This window comes from Penicillium samsonianum (genome assembly GCF_028829775.1).
Source record: "Penicillium samsonianum strain IBT 33392 chromosome Unknown utg000003l_segment0_segment0, whole genome shotgun sequence".
Taxonomy (NCBI): domain Eukaryota; kingdom Fungi; phylum Ascomycota; class Eurotiomycetes; order Eurotiales; family Aspergillaceae; genus Penicillium; species Penicillium samsonianum.
In genome coordinates, this window is record NW_026643261.1 from 5,246,478 (window position 1) to 5,266,919 (window position 20,442).

The 20,442-nt window shown below is 50.0% G+C and overlaps 4 protein-coding genes across 4 annotated transcripts; 2 read left to right on the forward strand and 2 right to left on the reverse strand.

Moving 5' to 3' along the window:
* Positions 1-137: 137 nt before the first annotated feature.
* On the reverse strand, positions 138-2,893 carry N7471_005612 (putative microtubule associated protein (Ase1); the record flags this gene model as incomplete). Its single annotated transcript, XM_057278331.1, has 4 exons — positions 2,518-2,893; positions 2,408-2,460; positions 2,140-2,354; positions 138-2,089 (listed from the first exon to the last, which is right to left on the reverse strand). The coding sequence occupies exons 1-4, from the start codon at positions 2,632-2,634 to the stop codon at positions 138-140; spliced, it is 2,337 nt and encodes a 778-aa protein (XP_057137941.1). The 5' UTR covers positions 2,635-2,893.
* Positions 2,894-3,177: 284 nt separating this feature from the next.
* Positions 3,178-4,238, forward strand: N7471_005613 (Mov34/MPN/PAD-1 family protein; the record flags this gene model as incomplete). The annotated part of the gene is made up of 2 exons (XM_057278332.1): positions 3,178-3,202; positions 3,262-4,238. 2 exons carry the CDS (start codon positions 3,178-3,180, stop codon positions 4,236-4,238), a joined length of 1,002 nt encoding a protein of 333 aa, XP_057137942.1.
* A 1,338-nt stretch (positions 4,239-5,576) lies between these two features.
* On the reverse strand, positions 5,577-9,410 carry N7471_005614 (putative cell division control protein Cdc25; the record flags this gene model as incomplete). Its single annotated transcript, XM_057278333.1, has 3 exons — positions 5,577-5,914; positions 5,990-6,206; positions 6,264-9,410. 3 exons carry the CDS (start codon positions 9,408-9,410, stop codon positions 5,577-5,579), a joined length of 3,702 nt encoding a protein of 1,233 aa, XP_057137943.1.
* A 7,951-nt stretch (positions 9,411-17,361) lies between these two features.
* N7471_005615 (C2H2-type zinc finger protein) lies at positions 17,362-19,805 on the forward strand (the record flags this gene model as incomplete). The annotated part of the gene is made up of 3 exons (XM_057278334.1): positions 17,362-17,494; positions 17,559-19,611; positions 19,664-19,805. 3 exons carry the CDS (start codon positions 17,362-17,364, stop codon positions 19,803-19,805), a joined length of 2,328 nt encoding a protein of 775 aa, XP_057137944.1.
* Between the last annotated feature and the right edge of the window lie 637 nt (positions 19,806-20,442).

The following is a 20,442-nucleotide window of genomic DNA, read 5'->3' on the forward strand; positions in this document are numbered from 1 at the left end:
CATGAGCCGTGCAGAATCCAGTCGTGGGATCATCAAAGGTCAACGGTTGCGTAACCACCGTTGAACATCCGAGGCGCCGAGAAATGAGGTGCAAAAGATGAGATGCATTATGGGGAGGGGAGGCGGCGTCAGGACATCTAGTAAGTTTCGTAGTCATCTGCCCACTCGTTGTCACTGCCAGCAACGCGCAGGACCTGCCCGGGATGCGGACCATCTGGACTGACACTGCGAATACCCTTGGCCTTCTTGCCATTGAGATCCGATCCATCCTCGGGTGCAAATCGTTTTCCTCCGTGTGCAGCACGGAGTTTGGAATAGTAAATATCGCTGGGATCTGCTTCTGATCCCGAGCCGTCCTCAAAAGTCTCCCAGTTTTCAGATCCGGAGGTTGCGGTGTTGACTGTAGAGGAGTTGGAGACCTGACGAGCAGCTGGGGGCGGAGCTGCGTGCTGCAGGTATGGGTTGGGTCGGGGGAAGGCTTGACTAGAGGAGTTCAGGGACAGTGACGACTGTGAGGAGTGAGATGAATGAGAGAATCCGGTGGATCTTTGCGAGTTCGAGAATCCCGAAGCGCTCATGAACGATCGCTGCCGGTCATCATAGACGTCTTCCGGGCTAACAGGCCGCACATAGGCACTGGACATAGCGCTGTTGCAGCGTGGTGGCTCCATAAGGTGGCTGAAACGGTCTTCCCTTGACTCGACCGTCAACGCACGCATCCGTGGGGGAGGTCCGCGTGGGGGCGGCATCTTTCCATTAAGTGTGCTGGACGAGTAGGCACCGGGTTGAATACGACGCTCAGGGGAGTTGTTTCCATGCGGCATGTTTCCCAGCGGGACACGGGCGGGGAGCTTCGAAGGGGATGTTGCACCGGCTCTTGAGGTGGCCCCAGATCTAGAGGCACCGTAGCCAATGGTGTTATGTTTAATTGGGCCGCTGCTAGTAGGGGTCTTGGTGGCTGAGCGGGGTGGAGGCGGGCCTCTCATGGAGCTTCCGGGGCGGGTAGGTGGGTGTTGTCTTATTGTGCTTGCTTTGGTAGATGAGGGTGGTGCAGATGGTGTCTTTGAGCGTGGTGGGAGCATTGACCTGACAGGTGTCAACAAATCAAGATATCGGTCTCCGTGCACCAGGAAGGGTCGGCCGAATTCGTCTTCCCAATGTTCCAACTCTTTCCGCAGGTCAGCTTCAAGTTTCGGCAATTCTTTGGCGATTCTCTTGCGCAGCTTCTCCTCTCTCAAAAGCTTTCCAGGGTCACGCTTCTCTCCCTTGTTTCCACGGCCCATGAGGCGGGATGCATCTTGGCTTGACGTTGCAAGTGCCTCGCGATCTGTCAGGAGAGTGCGGTGTCTGTCAATCATTTCGAGAGTAGGAGCGCGCTGCTCCTTAAGAGCCTCCAGTCGTGCAATTTCGGCCTCATGAGCCTCGAGCAAAGCATCACTACACACGTCGGAGAATGCAGGTGTGAAGTCAAGCATTTCCTCTTCGGAGAAGAAGAGAGTGTCCCAAAGTTCCTGCAATCGACAGCGAGCATCCTCCACAAACAGGTGGAGATTCTGTCTCTTAAGTTCGTTAAGGCGTGTCAATTCCTCTTCGAGGTCGTTGATTATGCGCAAACCGCAGCCCCGGTTCGCAGCCAGGAATGCCTTGCGATCAGCCTCCTCAACACCGAAGCGATCCCAAAGAGAGATCACAGTAGATCTGAGGTCGTTGATCTTGCGCTCGCGGCCCTTCTTTTCTTCCACCAATTTATTGCGCTTGGCCATGAGGTTGGCAACATCATCTTCATGCAGCCCCAGTTGCTCAGGGGATTCGCGATAACACTTCACGATAGTGGAATCTGTTTGCGCTTGGGGTGTTCCGAGCTCAGCCCAGAGCTTGATCATTTCTTCGCAGGCAGATTGGACCTGGGCAACGCGGCGGTGGTACTCTTCGTAGACATGGGTAAATTCGGCATCCAATGCGGTCACATACATAGGCGAAAGGTCGAAGCTCGGGGGAATCGAGGACCCTGGTGCAGTTGGAGGAAGCTCGAGCTTGACAAATGATGGCTCGAGGTGTGAGGAGTAAGACTCAAGCGCGTCCACAAGTTCTATTGGATGTCAGTAAAGGGGCATCATCGACACATCAAACAGAACTCACTCTTAACCTGCTCAAAGCGCTCACGATGCAACTTGCTCATTGAGTCGTTCTTCTCGCGCAAGAATGCAATACATTTGTTAAGTGGGTAAGTGACACGAAGGTCGTCGCGGTTAAGCTCGTACTGGCCATTGGCACGTTCATCGCTCAGGGACGATTCCATTTGTTGAATAGCTGTAATGAGACGTTCCGCTTCCTGCGTCATATCCTCTCTCTCCCTAAAAATAGGATTAGCAAGCCTCCAATGGGTCTGTTTGTGGATGCGACTCACTCATCAACAACCTTGAGGTGGTTGTTCAAGGTCTCTGACAGGGCGCTGAAGAGCTGTATCACTCTGTTAGCCACGCGACAATGCCATTGTTACACCAAGGTCGAGCTTACCTCCGCCTCACGGGACTCGCGCTCGCGCGCAGGAACCCCAATCTCGTCGTAAATCCCATGGAGCTGGGCGACGATGTTGTTGACCTGAGTGGTCAAGTAGCCGGTGTCTACCGCCATAGTAATGAAAGTCCCCTAATGAGGATGACAAAAGTCGAGGTTGATAACAAAGAATGGTATGTATCCAATCCAACGACACAGTGCCGAGCGAAGCTGCGACAGGGTGACCAATGTCGGGATCAAAACAAGAGAGCCTGGCACACAGGGTTCTCAACACACAAGGTGCGACGGAAATAAACGAAAGTAGAGGTTTGCGAAAGCACTTAGGGCAGCGACATAGGAAAGCGAACACACTGTTGTTTATGAGGGGGAAGTACTGAGATCGCAGATGATAGATAACATCAAGTTTCCAAGGTCGCAAGTGGGTGTTTGGGCGCGATCGTCGTCCTGGGCAACCGCTGACTCAGCCAGCCCCACCGCCCAATACTGCCAATCAATGATCAACCCCACGACCTACTCTACTCCATGCATTGACTTCTGATACTATTTATTCTCCGGTCCTTGCAGCACTGTCATTATCACTAAGCCCTTGCCTTAAGTACTCTGATTCTCCCAATACATTGTTTCCCCTTCCACTATCTGCTCCATCTCCATCCATCCAAAATGCAGGCTGCCCAGCAGGCCTGGGGTGAGTACCTCCATACCCATATGACAGCCAGCTTGTAATTAACCAATGTCCCCGCACAGAGCTGGAGAATGCGATAAGCGTCTTCGATCCTCAACGAGACGCCCTCTACGAATACAATGCCGATACAGAAAAAGCCCTCAACGACGAGCGACCATGGGCCACCGACCCATACTATTTCAAGCACGTCCGAATCTCCGCTACTGCACTATTGAAGATGGTGATGCACGCCCGTTCGGGTGGCTCACTAGAGATTATGGGTCTGATGCAAGGCTACATCCTACCGAACACCTTCGTGGTGACAGATGCATTCCGGCTGCCAGTTGAAGGCACCGAGACCCGAGTGAATGCGCAGGACGAGGCAAACGAGTACATGGTATCATATCTGCAGTCGTGTCGAGACGCCGGGCGGATGGAAAATGCTGTCGGATGGTATCACAGTCACCCTGGTTATGGGTGCTGGCTGTCTGGGATTGATGTGGCCACTCAGCAAACACAGCAAATGACCGGACCCTTTGTCGCCGTCGTCATCGATCCGGACCGTACCATCTCCGCGGGCCGCGTTGAGATCGGCGCTTTCCGCACATTCCCATCGAACTTTACCCCGCAGAAGGAGGCTCATGAGGACGACGAGTATCAGACTATCCCGCTCGGCAAGGCGGAGGACTTCGGTGCACATGCCAATCAATACTACTCTCTTGATGTCAGTCATTTCAAGAGCACTCTTGATACGGAAATCTTGTCCCTCCTATGGAATAAGTACTGGGTCGCGACTCTCAGCCAGAGCCCGCTATTCACCTCTCGTGATTTTGGTAACAAGCAGATCATGGATCTCAGCCAAAAAGTGCACAAAGCCGCGCGTGGAATGGAGAACACTGGTCCTCGTGCCGGTGGCGTCAACACCAAAGATCAACAACTGGACAAGGTTGTCCGCGGCGGACAGCGGATTGTTGCGGAGGAAGTGAAGGGTCTCCTGGCATCCGAAACGAAGATGAAGCTCTTCCACGGCATCGGGAATCAGACTCCTTTTACCGAGTGATTCGGCTCAGATGACGAGGGGTCCTCAATCCCATAGATGTTGACATGACTGCCACCCTTTTTTTTTTTCTTTTAGCTTGAACTGTTGTATTTGGCGCTCAGCGGGTTGATATCCCTCTATTCCTTTGCCTCGCCATATTCGCTGGCATTTCTCGGTTCATCATAATCATAGAGTATCTAAAATGGCAGTTCCTGCGAATGAACGAATTTACGATTTCATGCCTCGCCGTTTTGTAGGTATTTCCAATAAAAGACAAATACTGGGCCGCCTGGGGTGATATAGTAATTCCGCCAGCCTAAGCAGTCTAAGACAAATCAAGAGAATCAACCTCTATTGGCGCGGAATACGCAATATTCCGGGCAAGAATCGAATAAGTAGTGGAACACTGTATATAATGAAGTGGAAAGCACCAAGCCAACTCCACCGGGTAACATCCATCAGACAGGAACAAAAGTGTCAAGTCGTTCGTGACGTTCATTATTCAGGAGACAGCATGGAGGAATAGGCTTGAAAAGGAAAAAGCAGGTCGGCCCAACCTGGCGACAACACAAGGGGATATGTTGAAAAAAGAAACGAAAAAATAGAAGTAAAATCAAAGGCCAAAAAATGTACGCCGAGAAAATGGCCAGAATATGTCACAGTCAGTACAAAGAAGAGGTGGGTTCGAGGTGGCCATAGAGGTAGGTAACCTCATCTTGGAAATAAGAGGTGGAAGAAGGGAAAAAAGGGGAATAGACATCAAATCCCAACCAATCGAAGAGCTCTATTGTCGGGGAAGGTGGTATACCGCGAGTCAACATACGGAGTAGTACTCCGTATTCGCCGGTGCAATGATAAATGTGCCGAGGCCGGGGGTAACTGCATCGAGAATAAGTGTTCAAAGGTGTGGGTCTTGGAAAGACATTCACATGCATGCGATCAATCGATCTGCAAGTATCCTTGAGATGTGAGAGGTGAGAAGTTGAGGTAGTGTGGAGACTAGGATAGCCTAGACACGGTCGCAAGGCCCGTAAATGCCCCAAAAGCCCCCAAAGGAGTCGGTTTAGCCTGTGTTGGTGGTAAAACACGAGCGTCGATTGGAGCGCGAATGGCGGATTTGTCGAACCTGTTTGGTGGCGCTGCGGGACGTAACTTGACAAGGATCTTCACGGGTTACAGGAAACCGGACTCAGATAGTAATCTACGAAATTCAGACAAAAACAGTTAGTCTCAACAGCCGAACAGTTTTGGAAAAAAAAAAGCAGTTGTCTTGGCCCAAAAAAGAGGAGAATAGGAGGTCAAATTTGGGTATCGCCGAGCAAATGCCAAACGCCATTTAAAACAAAAAAAAAACCAAGATTATCGCAAAATCGCGACGGTGGATGCAAACAACAAGGAGCCCTTGTCTCTGCTTGTGGCTTCGGCATACCTTGCAATCTTTTCATCCTCACGCTCCCTAGGCTCGATTTCCAGACTTCGTTCGTACATGTCGTGTACATCGCCAGCACCTTGGAGGTTACTGAGAATGTAATCTTGAAGTTCGCCGACGGGTTGCAAAAGATAAGGCACGTTCTGGTATTGTTGGATATCCCGAATGACTTCTGCGGTCTTGGCCCGCTTATTGAAGTTGATCAATTCTGAGGGTGTTAGAGACGGAATACCGTCTTCAATGAAGGTCAAATCCGTAAGATAGACACCTAAGATGTGTTAGCCACAGGGTAAAGGGGTGAGATACTCCAAGACAATCTGCTTGAAATGATCGTGATGCATACCGAAAAATGGAATACAGGGCGGGTTAGCGAGATGCAGGGTTTCTCGGTATTCGCCAAAGTTCTTCGTACTAGCCATAAGCCGACGCATTTGTTCCAGAATTGCGGACGTGCGTCCGCTAACCTGACCCCACGTCCTACCTAGACGATGAATGGGTGCGGTTCCAAGAGCCGAGATGATGGATGTCAGGGTAGAGTAATTGTTCAGATTGCGACATTTCTGTATAATCGAGTTAGTAAAGCCGGGATTTGTCAAACAGACATAGAAGACACATACATCAGCCACGTTCACAAAGTGTTTGATGACTACAACACGCTTCTTGACATCGCCTTGAGCGAGAATCATTTCGGCGACCCAGTTGGTAAGCTGGTTCGAGTGAAGAATCAAGGCCTTGACATTGGGGGATGGTTCCGGCTCATCAGGGCCGACCTTCTTCTGCCATGTCTTGTTCAAACACTCAGTGGGCCGAATTTTGGAGTAGAGGCGCGACTCAATGATGGTCAGCTGCCGAGCAAACTCCGTCGGATCAATATCTAGGAACTTCAGTTTCTTCATATTCTTAGGGATGATTGGTGTTGGTGCGGCGGTGCTCTGAGTCGGAACAAGGCGCTTGACAGTTGTGTCTTGTCCTCGAAGTCGTTGTTCGATCACGGCCAGTAATGTAGGGGTTCCTGGGGTTTTTGTGGTAGCGATGGAGTCGCTGGTAAAGGTATGAACACGTCGCAGGAGATCCATGTGCATTTCATCATTAGGCTCCATCCAGAAGTGATCGAACCAACTCTTCAGAATGTTGACGACACGGAATCTAATCGGCTTCTGTTTCCGATCGATCCACATCTGCATGTCATCTTGATTCAGGCCAAATGGAGGCTGAATGTTAAATCGCTGGACAAGCAATTCAAATAGTTCGGTGGCAGTAGTGAAAGAGCGATAGGTGAGGAGGAATGTGTTGTTGAAGGATGCATCAAGCTTGTCGTGGCGGGTGAGGTGTTCAACCAATCCCGCGAGTGTTCCACATTTGAGGATTGGCAAGTCTCCCTTGTTATCGTAGAACACTTCGCCTTCATGGGCCATTTTCAAGAACCAGGGAGTCTCTTCGGGCTCACGGACTGGCTCCCGGATTGGCTCCCGGGTGATAGCTGTTGGGGGTGCCTGGCCAAAGAATCGTTGGGCCTTGTCCATATTTCTTCGTACTTTTTCGACGCCACCTTCCTTTTCAGGGGCGTAGGATGATGGAATTCCGATTGACTCCGCAATCTTGGCCTTGGACTCGCCTCGGCTATGTATTTTCTTGGAAGACTCATCTTCAACTTCTTGGCGGCTATCACGCCGTAGAGATGATGCTGGTTCGGTGGGGATTTGCTCGAGGAGCAGCGACAGTGAGAATCCAATCTGGGAGACATAGTTCTCCAACTGCCTGGCGATGCCTCGCACGGCATTCACACGATCGTCGAGTGAATTACCACGAAGCTCGGCCCACTCATCAGCCAGAGGGGCAGAGACTGCTTGACAGCTCAGGACGAAATCTCCAATAGCATCGTAGACTCTTTGCTTTTGCAAGCTGAAGTCTACTAGCTGAGGGTTTTGGAAGCTGGTCCCCAACGGGGCTAAATTCATCGACTCGACGGAGGAGATCCATGGACGAAACTGTTCAATGACCTTGATTGCAGCAGCCGAGATTGCATCCGCAATATCTCCATGTTCCTCTACTGTAACGATCTTCCGGTTCAGAATTAACCGTTCTTCTAGTCGTCGAATGCTACCAACAAAGGATCTCCTGAGAATGTCGATTGAATCCAAAAATGCAATGTCAAGAGAGACCGATGGCTCTGCTCGCGAGTCCCCTCCATCCGGGACAAGGAATGATGTCGGACCTGAAGTATTCAAAGAAACACCGTTGTTCTGCCAGCTACCACCCGAAGAGCTACCACTGACGAAGCCAGGTACAATTCGATGGATCGCATCGCCGCGCTGTTGTTGAGCCACTTCCACGTAGCCATACACACCCTGCATAACTCCGTCGGCCTCCTGCAAACATTTATTGGCCGAGTCGGCACCAGGCCAATCAGCGGCGGCAATGTGTGATGAAAGAACCAGTTTCGAGAACTTGGACATCATGTCCCGGAAGTAAGGATATAGGGCCTTGTTTGTGGAAATGATGGATGGGTTGCCGGAGTGGTTATCCGTCGTGTCAGATCCAGCAGCCAGTAGCATGCGAAGATGGTCGGATATGTCCTCGGCCTTTCTTACATACTCCGCACGCTCACCGTTGAAAAGCGTCTGGCGATAAGCGTCCACAGCGTACCGCATATTATCGACAAGCAAAGGCCAGGTTATTGGTGGTGCGATGCCATCGTCGACAAAGTGTTGAGGAGGGTTGGAGGAAATAGAAGGTCTGGAAAAGCTTTCGGTTACAGATGTGCTGGTACTGTTTCCGCCCAGGCTGTATAGTCTTTGCGGGCTCTTGCTCGGCGGCTGCGGTTTGAAATCTTTAGATCCCGGGGCGTACAAGGAATCCATGGACGTGGCAGGGGATACACCATCCATCACGGACTGGCGTCGGCGAGAAATCGAGTCATGCGAACCTAACATCAATGACTCTCCTTCTGCCTCCGATGCAGATCCATCGTACTCGTCTTCATCTCGCTCAAAGCCACGCGCCATCAACTCCGGGGGTGGCCGTGTCTGGTCGGGGACAAAGAAATTATTTCGATCTCGCGGGCCGGGTTCGGTTGTTGCGGTCGGGTTCTCGAAAGGGAGCTCCATGGTGGAATATCCGGTGAGAGTATTGAAGTAGAACAGACGGCCGTCAGGTGTCGCCTGGGGGATCCAGAATGCGGCCTCTTCCTGCTCCTTGGGCGCTGGAATACCCTCGATAGGGAGAACCGGCTGTGAGTCTCGAGCGTTCCCCTCGGAGTTCACTTCATCCTCATCGTGTCCATCGCCATATTCATCTTCGAGTCCGGAGTCCGCGCTGAGCTCGGTTTCGTGGTGGGCGTGTGCGAACTGGTCGCTGAAATCGTCCGCTTCCGTGATTGGGGTACAATAGTTACTTGGGAACCAACCTCGAACATCATCGATCACTCCATCCCACCATCCGGTTTCTAGCTGGTTGAGGACCTGGATAATGTCGCCACGGCGGAAACTCAGGCTAGTGTGATCGTCGGCGTCATAATCGTACATAGCCCGTACGAAGAGCGCCGGGGGCTCCGGGCTGACCGCATATCCAGAGGCCATTTTGACGGGGGAATGGTTGATATGGTTGTAATTTCGTGATACACTGTTTCCCCGACCGCGATAGCGGGATAAGGCTGTGGGCGTGGTCACTTGCTCGTCGGTGTACTCGAATGCGGTCGCAACAGTCCCGGACTTGGCCAGCGCAGTAGTGTCGACAGCTAAATCTGCCGCGCGAATCTCAAACATCGATGGTTCACGGGGCCACAATCCAGAGAGCTTCTGGAGGGGTTGAGGGGGGGTGGTTTGAGCTCAATATCCGCTCATGGCTGTGTTCGACGTTGAGGAGGGGGTGGGGAGTCACTTTTACCCGGTTGAACGGAAAAAAAAAGACCTTGCGTAGTCAAAGAACAAGAATCCAACACTGCGATTATGCCATCAATAAGTTATAACAAAAGCAACCCTGGAGAAATGGAAGTGGGATTGAATTAGGGGGAGTTGCACCAGGTGGAGGCGGGACGGGCGCATTCAATACCGGTATTAATACACGATGGAGCCCACGAGAAGGCTTTTTTGAGGCGAATGGAGAGTTAAAATACAATTATATTACAATACCATACTCCCCCAATGAAATGTTTCTATGCATGAACACGAATGTCCAATGACACCCCAACACCAATGAGCAGATGCTGTCAAATGTTATGTACTTGGAATATCCACAGTCTTACAGGTACCACAAACCATTTGGCATTATGTGACTTCAACTTGCATTTGACATTTGATCTTTCAAGTTCAAGCCTGGGCCCTCAGAATAATGGGACTGTCCCGTGTGTTAGCCCTAGAGACATCTGGAGCCCCAGACCATTCATTATTATTACATACTTGGTTCTGTCTCTTTCTTTCACAATATGATGTTCCCCACTGTGTGTGTGTGTGTGATGAAATATCCACGCTTACCAGCTTGGTGTGCCTAGGCATGCTTACACGCTTACGGTCACATCTCCTCGCTACCTATGTACGGATTTAAGCAGTCAGCCTGGTTAGGTACATATGTAGTTTGACGTATAACCTCAGAATTCGTGACAAATGCCAAAATATTAGAATATACTCCGTGCAAGACTGGTCCATGGCCCACAAATACAATTTTTGACCCCGGTTATTGGTGATTTGGCACATGGAAGACATGCATCTCTAGAGCTACAAGTTCCCCTGATTTGACATATTATATGTACCTCAACTCCATCTACTATCTTCATTCTTCAATAATTGATCAAGGATATCGTAGCTTGGACCAGTAAGCAGTGTCAAAAACTCACACAATCCAAATTATTAGTTAACTATGTATGTGTCTCGGGGAGCCGACAATGTGCAAATCCGACAACATAGTGTCTCAGGAAGAATGGACAATAATAGAGTGGTCCATGTGCTCGGACGATATCCAACGAGACCAGATTGCCCAGCCCCAAGTGGAGTGTGACAAGAGAAACTTATTTTGTTCCCTTCCAAGGAAGTTATTTCTATTGTGTCGAGTAATATATAGCAATGAAACTCTTTAGGATGACCATCAGAAAATATGTCGATTTACCAACCAATTAGTGGTGCTAAAATGGTTCTAGAAGGCGGTTTTTAATCTATTTAATTTCGAGCTACTCTAAAGTGGATTTCCCAGTTCCCACTTTCCAGACTTGGGTTGGATCGTGCTGACGCTCATCCCCGGTACAATACATAATAATATACAATTATATGTTGTACAGATGATATCTATACACGTAATAGTTGAAACACAATTATTAAGTCCGCGCGTGGTTGATGCAAGCGTGGGTGGACACAGAAGCATTGTTGACAGTCTCTCGGTGATATTGCTGCATGGCATGACACAGCCTCGTTCTGAACCCAGCTTTCAAGACCAGTTTGACACGAGCGCATCGCCTTAGACCTGCAACTTTGTAGTTGTGTACAATGTTTCTCAATGCATGTGAACTTGACAGAATATTGTACATCGTAGATTGTATGTGATCAGAACCCTTTGGCCCCTCAAATGGGGCGTACTGGCAACACATAGCACATGGCATGATCTCGACAGCCAATCCAAATACACTACCGCGGCCCGCACACTCTTCCGACTTGAACCATAGTACTCTGTACGAAGTACAGATTGTGAATCTCCACCTAGGAAGTTTTCATTTTTGCATGAAACTACCTAAGTATCAGGAACAGTTCAAAGTGGGACTTCGACCCCGATAGGTTACGTTGTATGCAAGACCGTTGGTTATCAGCACCCAGAACCATGCACAATGGACCCAGGGGCTTGGGAACTTACCCACTTAGCAACGGACCGTTTCTCCTCGTGGGGGATGAATATCATTGAGAAGGGGTGTGTGCTCAAGGGCGACGCGCAATGAGTCTGCATGGAAGGTTCGGCGTCTCAAGCATAATGAAGGATCGATGCCTTGTCCGGCATGTTCAAAGCAAACTAGTGCAAGTCAATGCATTGCAGTCGAGCACTAGTATTATATTATTACAACACGTAAAACTTGGCCCGGTTCTGTCAAGGCGAGAAAAGTATATGTAATGTGGCTTGTGGAAGTCGCATATTCCGAGCAAGCCCTGGAGATTACGACACACACACACACACAGAGAGTACATCGAAAGCGAGTTGTTCATTGAGTATATCAACCTGCATCTGAATATAGACATTTGTGCCGACCTGAGCATGTGTATATGTTGTACTCATCGTCTGTCCTTGCTATGAAGTATCTAGGAGATATCCATTTTCGGATAAATCGGAACGCCAATTCAGGAACCGATATCCGATTAGGTTTACGATTTAGCTAATGCCAGGGCCTCGACTTGGAACGAACTTCTATGTTACTCTCATTTCTCGTCGAGCGTATGGTGCAATTGGGCATATTATGAGACAATCAGTAGAAGTATATAACTATGTATTGACAAGAGAATATGTTGATAAGTACTCGAGTTCATAGATATATATTGGCATATTTCTAGCTAACATAACATATTTTGAGCCGAAGCAACTTGAAAACTACATACCTAACAGACAAGAGACTGCGAGCATCTAATCACACCTACCTAAAGGAGTTGCTCATAGGATACGGAGTACGTTGTCTACTTTTGCTAACGTAGCATTATTATCACCTTCCCGATTGGGAGAAAGTGTTTACTTCACAACAAACCATCCATGGATATCTTGAGTATGGGCTGCAAGTGAATGCTACCACTATCTCAACATTCCTTTAAATACTACCTCATTATTATAAGTGCGATGTATCCACGGTGTGCAGAGCACGGAGTATATGTAGATTAAAGCAAGCGAGACGGAGACCAAGAAATATAATAGCAAACGGAGAGCCGACGGCCCGATTCACCTTGGAGTACGTTGTATACGGAGGACTTATTTCGCAAGGGCAAACAGGATAGCAAAACCAAACGGCCTTCAAATTAAAAACTCACCACCATACCCCTCGATCCTTGTTCCTTGCAGCCGGATATTACGCCAGTCGCAGGAACCCAGGCAGACAATATCATCACCAGTCACAAGCCGCCCCAACCGGAGAGATTCCCACCTGCCGAGACCCAATCCTGCCGCTCGGTGCAGCACACATCCAATAATGACTCGATCCCATTCTCTTGTTTACCCAGAGTCTCGGGTCTCCGATGATCTCTTGCTCCCCCTTTTCGTTGTTCCCCTTCCCTTTTTTCTTCCACCTCGATTTCAATGCGACACAAGACACGCCCAGTTCCCCACTTAATTCCAATTCCCGCCTCACTTTGTCTCGTATGGAGTAGCACGCCCCTAGTCCACCTGACTATGGAAGTCTATTTGTTGGTAATTCCTTTGTTCTCGAAGACGGGCGCGTCGCACGTTAAACTTAGTGAGTTTCGAGCAATCAAGTCGCGACACTTAAACGAACAAGGTTCTCTGGGTCCTCCGTTCTCCGTCACTTTCCCACTTTAGTCCCTTTAGCCCGGTGTCCACCTTCTTCGAGAAAATTCCGTGGGAGCACCTCCGCGCGGGGGGAGGAGGGGAGTATCTCCGTTGGATAAGTAAGAGATCAGCAATATTACAAGCCCAGTGAAATTATATTGAATATTATTGCCAATATGATGAATCCGTGCTCGCATGTGTGGTGTATCCCCTGCATCGGAGGAATTGTCCAATCAACGCGGCCAATTCGCCAACGCGACAGGATGGGTGAGGGAAGCACTTGCGCTATATGCACGGCATGTTATATGTATGTACAGACACAGAAACAGCATGCATGCAACGCCGACTGGCTGGATTTCAATCTGTCTCGCAGGCAATGTGGTTAGAAACAGAATTGTGACTCGTCCGTCTGATATCAGAACGTGAAGCGAACCAAGATCCAGACGGGAGTGAACCATGGACCGGGAGGTCTTCCCCGGACGTCCCATTCCGTCACGATCCAGGGGTTGGGCGGTCGCATCCGTTTCCGTGGTTCGAAACAAGGTCCTGGATGAACAGGCCTGTCATGCAGCCGTGGATCATCGACATGTACGGAGTACGGAGTACAATGATGTATATGCACATTTGTAAATTGTCACTTGGACCATACAGTACAGTACGTACCCAAACGAGGGTTCTGAATTTCATATTTTGAAGTTTCATTCAGTATCCACACGCTACACGAAAAGCTTCAGTTTACCCGTGTCTCTGGATACGGTTACAGAACGTGGGCCCCCGAAGTCCAGACTCGTGTTCCTCGGGACGGCCGGTGCGAACGCAGAATTCGGAAATGGGCTTCCTGGACCAAGTAGGCAGGCGTATTTGCTATTATTGTAAAATACATATTTTGAAACCCACTGGCGGCCCACTGTCTGGTAAGGAGCTTTACGACGTACAGAGCACGCGTTGGGTGGAGAGAGACTCGGGTCTTTGCCTTGGTTTTCCAACGCTGGGATTTTGGGGTCCTCTTTGAAGACCCATTACCCATTATTTAGCGAAAGTATATCGGTGATAGCGCGCACAATGGAGACCTCAGTTTTGAGCTGAAATTCAATTTCGATTTACGTGATCAATGATGCTCACACCGTCAAGTCGGTTGAAGTCGAGACCAGTGGACACGCTTATTTAGTAGATTCCTTCAATGCGTATTGCAGAAGCGGTGAAGATCAAATATATTGACACGAAACAGGCTTCACCGACATCTTTGGCTTTGAGACGGCTGGCTTGGGTTTACTTACAGAATAGGACCCGAGTTGGGAGATTCCAGACCGTCCTGGCGTCCACGGCGGAGACACCGGACCTTGGCTATGGAGTTGTCGGGACGATGGGCTCCAGCAAAGCCCGTCTGTCGGTGTCCACTAGCTCAGGGGCGCCGGGGAAGAGGTTCCTGAGATTCTTGTTACACTAGCGGGCTTCCTGATGTGGAGCAGAGCTCGAAGGGAAAATGGTCGAAGAGGTCTGATTCGTAACTGGTCCGATTGGATCCTCAGTGCAGATCCATAATTGGGCGGGTTTTCGATGGATATCGTTCTTTTGTTCAGCGTGCTTTTGACCGCTCGGAGGGGTATGGAATGAAAGACATATCCCGGATTTGCGGCCCAAGGGATTGAGAATGGTGGATCGTCTGGTGTATTAATTTTCGAGGCAAGGAATCAATGAGGACGTTTGTTGGGCGGTGAAGTCACCGCTTCGTGCGATATCACCGCCATGGGGCTTTTTTTTTGTTGTTCCTGGGTCGAGAACGTTAGACTGGGTCGGTCCGCTGCATCGGGAAGTGGACCGAGCAAAAGCTCGAAGGATGTCGACTGGTTGGGTTTGCATCAAGAATCATGGATTTTAGGGATCCCTTTCTGAAAAGAGTAAGCCACCCGGCTTCACCGCTGGAGCTTGAAGCTAGTTGAGAGTCTAGATCCACCAGATCAGATGAAGTTTCGCCTAGGCTTCGATGATCAACCGGAAGTCCGGAACAGTATTTAGGGATTTGGCTTCCGCGAATCAAGGGGGTGCTCAGGTACATAGAGGCCTATTAGTATGTAGGTCGATATGGAAGTGAAATTTCCGTTGCTAATTTCGACGCCATTTGATTTGTCCCGACGTGAAAGTCGATCTTGGATCTTGTGCCGTGTTCCACGCGATGCGCGTTTCCTAAGTAACCGCGTCGGTGCTCCGCGTCCGGGATCTTCGGGCTCCAATGATGTAAGTGTTGGATTCGCCCCACTGATAGGACCCGGGAACTCGCGATGCTCAATTTACAGCTCCACAGTGATAGGTAACGGTGTACGGAGTACACATAACTGACAGCTTTTGCGGTGTATAAAACTGCAACTTCACCGTGTGGAGCCTTAGAGGAAAGACGGCGTTGAAAACTAACTTCATGGGCATCCGGACCTAGTATAGTATTTGTAGCCGGGTTTCTTTTCTGCTATGCGTAGACTAAAAGGGAATAGTAACTTAGAAGATGCTATTCCATCCAATGCCCCGATTTGCATTCTGCTCTGCATGCAGATCTTTCCTCTATGCAGTCCGGCAGATGATTCCTCGACGACAATACAGGGTACATACATTGCATAATGCAGTCGTACATGGCATGATGGAACACATAATCTCGAGCGTGGCACAGTCAAACAGATAAACAGCCACAAGGCGGGGGCAGCTATCATAGGGTCAGAGGGCCCAATGTGAGACTGAATCTGGACCAGTCAATTTGTGAGGCGACAAAAGTACCGCGGGATGATCTGTCAGGAGACGGGGCTGATGGGCACCCAAGCATACGGAGTACAAGCAAATCCTTGATTTGGTGTCGACTGGATCGATCTACTTTCCCATATTGATGTAACTATTCCATTAGCGTGGGGATATACCTATAGCGCAGCAAAGTCCCCATTCTCAACTTCGGCATTCTCACATTCAGGGCCAAACAAATGCAACTCTATATGTATGTGATCTTATGTATCCCTGTCTCATTCCCCAAAGCATACGTTCGGAGTTGTGTGACAAGACCTATAGTTATACTATAATGGTAGAAATAGAACCTTGGAAGTAGATGTATATGTACGTTTGATATGTACAATGTAGATCTTGGGAGCTCTGGAGGAGGGGTTGAGGGGTAGACGGATGTGAACCATGGTTGAGATCTATCAACGACATCCGAGGTTTTCATATCTGAAAAAGACGTATGGTATTTTCTATGCTGTATCTAATATTTGCAGATGAGACTGATATAATCCCCCTGTAGGGGGGGGCAAATCTGAAATTAGAGAATAAGGGGCACCGTAAGCCTCTCGAAGTGTGCCACGATGGAATCACCCGCCTCACATGCCACATAATTTAACTACTCGATAAACAAAGGATTTCCCCCTCTGTACCCATAAAAGCCCTGAGCGAGGGGCACGATTCAATAACATAATCCACCAGAGTACATTGTAAATCACACCCTCGCAGAAATTCCTAAATAATATAAATGATCGACCCTGTAGTGTTTAATTATCTAATAAAGATCCAAGGGGGGACCAAATTGAACCATGTGGGCTTACGATCGGGACAAATCTATAGGGCTTTTTTGGAATAATTACGTGTCGATTTCGTATGGTAAAGTCCATCGTAAAGAAAGAGAAAGGGGGGGCACATTCGACAAGTGAGAAAGTGAGTGGTTAAAGGAACGAAGAGTGCGTGGCCGGAAAGGGGGCTGGGTAGTAGTTCTCTTTTAGTTCCTATCTCTGATAGTCATTTTAGTTGTGATCGGTCCCGCTTTCGCCCCCCTCTGTTGCCCAGGTGGTCTTTGCTTCAACGCGTAAAGTAAGCGATCGGCTTAGGCACACGTCCTTTTTCCCCCTCCCTTCCTCAGTCCCCTCCACCCCCCCCCCCCCTCCACCCTCCCCCCCCCCCAAAAAACCAAAAACCCGATTTCGAAATCCCAAATTCCTTCTTATTCTCCTCATCCTCCTTCCCCTCTCCTCTTCCCCTCCCCTTCCCTCATCTAATCGCGGTTGATCATCCCGCCCTTCTTTTTTTTAACAGCGTTTGCTTCTTTAATATTTCCTACTTGTGGCTGGACACCACTTTCTCACTACCCTTTACTTCCCTTTACCCCCGCTCAAGGAATGATCAGACATCCCAACGAACTCCTGTCGTCGACACGCCTACAGAACCGGTGCGAGCTTACTCAGGGGACAATACCACCGTCGCTTTCGCTCTTTCTCTAAGAGACTCGCACACATGGCTCCTTCCGCACCTGCGACGGCCAACTCACCGGCCAAGAAAACATCGGCCCCAGAGAAGAAATACAAATGCCAATTTTGCAATCGCGCGTTCAGCAGAAGTGAACATCGTAGTCGCCATGAGCGCTCACGTAAGATTTCGAAAATTCACTGTCACGCCTTTTTCACCCCTCTCTAATTGACTTGAAAATATAGACACGAAAGAAAGACCCTTCAAGTGCTTAAAGTGCCGCAGTACCTTTGTCCGTCGCGATCTTCTTCTGCGACATGACCGAACTGTTCACGCTAAGGACGGCGGAATTCCCCTGGTCGCAGAGGGGCGCAGACGTGGTGGAGGGGTTCAGAAAAACTCGTCTGCCCCGGCTCAGCCGTCAGTCACCATTGACCCGACGACGCTGGAACAGATCGAGGCAAGCAGCAATGATGGTATGGTCGACCTTGAAACTGCAGCCATGTTGATGACAGATTTCCAACATAAGGCTGCAGCAGCGGCGACCGGTCAGGTCTCCGAGCGTTCCGAATCGCTTTCGCCAGGACGCGGCTCCTTCGATCCCTACCTCTCGGGCAACGCCACTCTGCCTCAGATGCCTTGGGACACGCTCGTCTCCCCCGCGGAACCGGGGTCGATGCCCACCCTCGTCGATCGCCATGGCCCTGTCGGGGACGTTCTCATGTCCAACTCGCTGCCTCTATCTGGGCACTCCACCCCGAATGCTCTGTCGCCCTACCCTTCGATGACTGGCCCCGTTAGCCCGGTTAACTACCGCCGCTCGCCGGGCCCCAGTCAAGCGCTGACTCTTCCCAAGGCTCCCCAGCTTGCTAACGACATGGAACGCAACTTTGTAGTGGACCGGGTTCAGGGATCAGACAGCCTTGGTGCGCTTCCCGATACTTTCCAGCTTCCTTCCACGGTTGCGCTGAACCGGTATTTGTCCACCTACTTTAATCTGTACCATCCTCACTTGCCATTCCTGCACCAGGAATCCTTCAAGCCTTCCCAAGTCCCAGCACCACTGTTGCTTGCAGTTTTGTCGATTGGTGCTCTGTACACTTTCGAGCGCGAGCACGCCTTCATGCTCCACGTCGGCTCCAAGGTCCTGGTCAACCAATTCCTGCAACACAAGGACAACTTCGATTCCCGCAAGTGCCCCTTGTCATTGATGCAGGCTACTTTGTTGAACATGGTATTTGAGAGCTGGAGCGGTGACCCGAAGGGCCTTGAATGGACTTGCTCGATCAAGAGTCTCCTGGCCAACATGGTCGCCGGCAACCGGTACCAGCTCAAGTTGCGGACCCAGGCTCGCCAGAATGTCCAGCCTTCGCGCGAGGAGTGGATTGAGGACGAATCCTGCCGTCGTACATATTTCGCCGTGTACATCTTCTTCGGCATGTTGACGCTCACATTCAATCACACTCCCGCCATGAGCTTCGATGAGTTCGACGACTTGGAGCTCCCGTCTTCAGAGTCCCTCTGGAACTTGGACGCGGCTGATGATGAGAGTTGGCGCCGTGGTACGGTCTCGAGCGCCTTGACTGTGCGTGAGGCCCACGACTTCCTTTTCCAGGGCGAGCAGACCCGCTACAGTGCTTTCGCCACTCGTGTTCTTATCAACGCCCTGTTCCTGCAAGTTTGGAGCCACAAGCGCAGCTTTGAAGCGCTCCAAGATGTGGTCACCGAATACAAGCTGCGCCTAGCCCTCGAGACCTGGGAGAACTCCCTCGAGGTTTGCGAACCGGAAACAATCGTGGTCCCGCTTAGCACTCCTCAGAAGGGTCACCCCTTGATCTTCAACTCGATGGCGGTCTACCGCAACACCCGCGCCCGCCTGGCAGTTGATCTTAAGTCCATCCAGGAGGCGATGCGATACCACTCCTCATACGAGGTGGCGGCTGCCATGACTGTCGCTCGTGAGAAGGTTAAGCGCTCGCAGGAGATGAACAAGGTTATCCAGCAATGCTTCGAATGCATTGAGATTGCTGCCATCCAGGGCATCAATTGGGTTGCAAAGACCTCCGCTACCAACTGGAGCGTTGAGCACCCTCTCTGCGGTCTGGATCTGATGGTCATTCTGAGCCTCTGGCTCTACCGCCTGGAACATGACGATGAGCCGGCAACTGAGGCAGAAATGGCCCTCTACAACAAGGTCCGCAATCTGTTTGACGATGATGCCATCGACGCCTTTGGAAAACTCAGCTCTACCGTCGCCCGTGTATGGGGTAACATCCTAGACGGCGTGGTTGTCTGGGGGTAAGTTTTTATCTCTGCCCATATCGATGACCCAATAACTAACCGTTTACAGAATCACGAAGTTGATGGGCGAATCATTCAAGCTCCACTCCCAGGCCCTGGTCGGCTACGAAGATTCTCTCCGTGTTGGCAAGGATCAGCCGATCCATGCGGTGCCAACCAAGTCGCTTGCTAGCGTCGGCACCGCATACTAAGTTTTCTTTTCATCAATCTCCTTGAGTTGATCCGCTTTTTTTTGCCTTTTCTTGAAATTTTCGTTTTCGATTTCTTACTCTCATTTGTTGGACGCTTTCATTGGGACACTTCGGAACTAGGACTGGACATGCCAGTGGGCAGGCGGGGTGTTGGGCTTTTCTGGAATACTTCGCCTTTTGATATCCGTCTCGGTGGTTCCTAGTCTTTTGCTTTTTTTGCTATTTTCTTTTGCATTTTCCCTGCTATTTATTACACCAGGGAGTCCAGTGTGGTGTTTCTGCTTTCCGTCTTCGACACCTGGCTGGTCCTGTGTGTACTTTCGCACTCCGTGGAGTTTGACTTTATGGTTCATACTAACCCCTAATCGTGCCCCCTCGTCCATCTGCTTTTTGTGCTTTCGATACCTTTTGACATTTCATGCGTTCGCGTTGCTTTTTTTTCATATCTTGCCATTTACCTCTGCTTCTTTGGTTGATTTCCAGCCGCTGTATTTGATGTTAATTGCCTGCGCGCCTTTCGACCCCGTCTTTTGCTTTATATGCTTTTTACGTTCAGCATTGCTTTGAAAATTTTTCGCATTTTGTTTCACCTGCACATGTTTTATGCCATTTCCATGTACTATACGTTATCGATGAA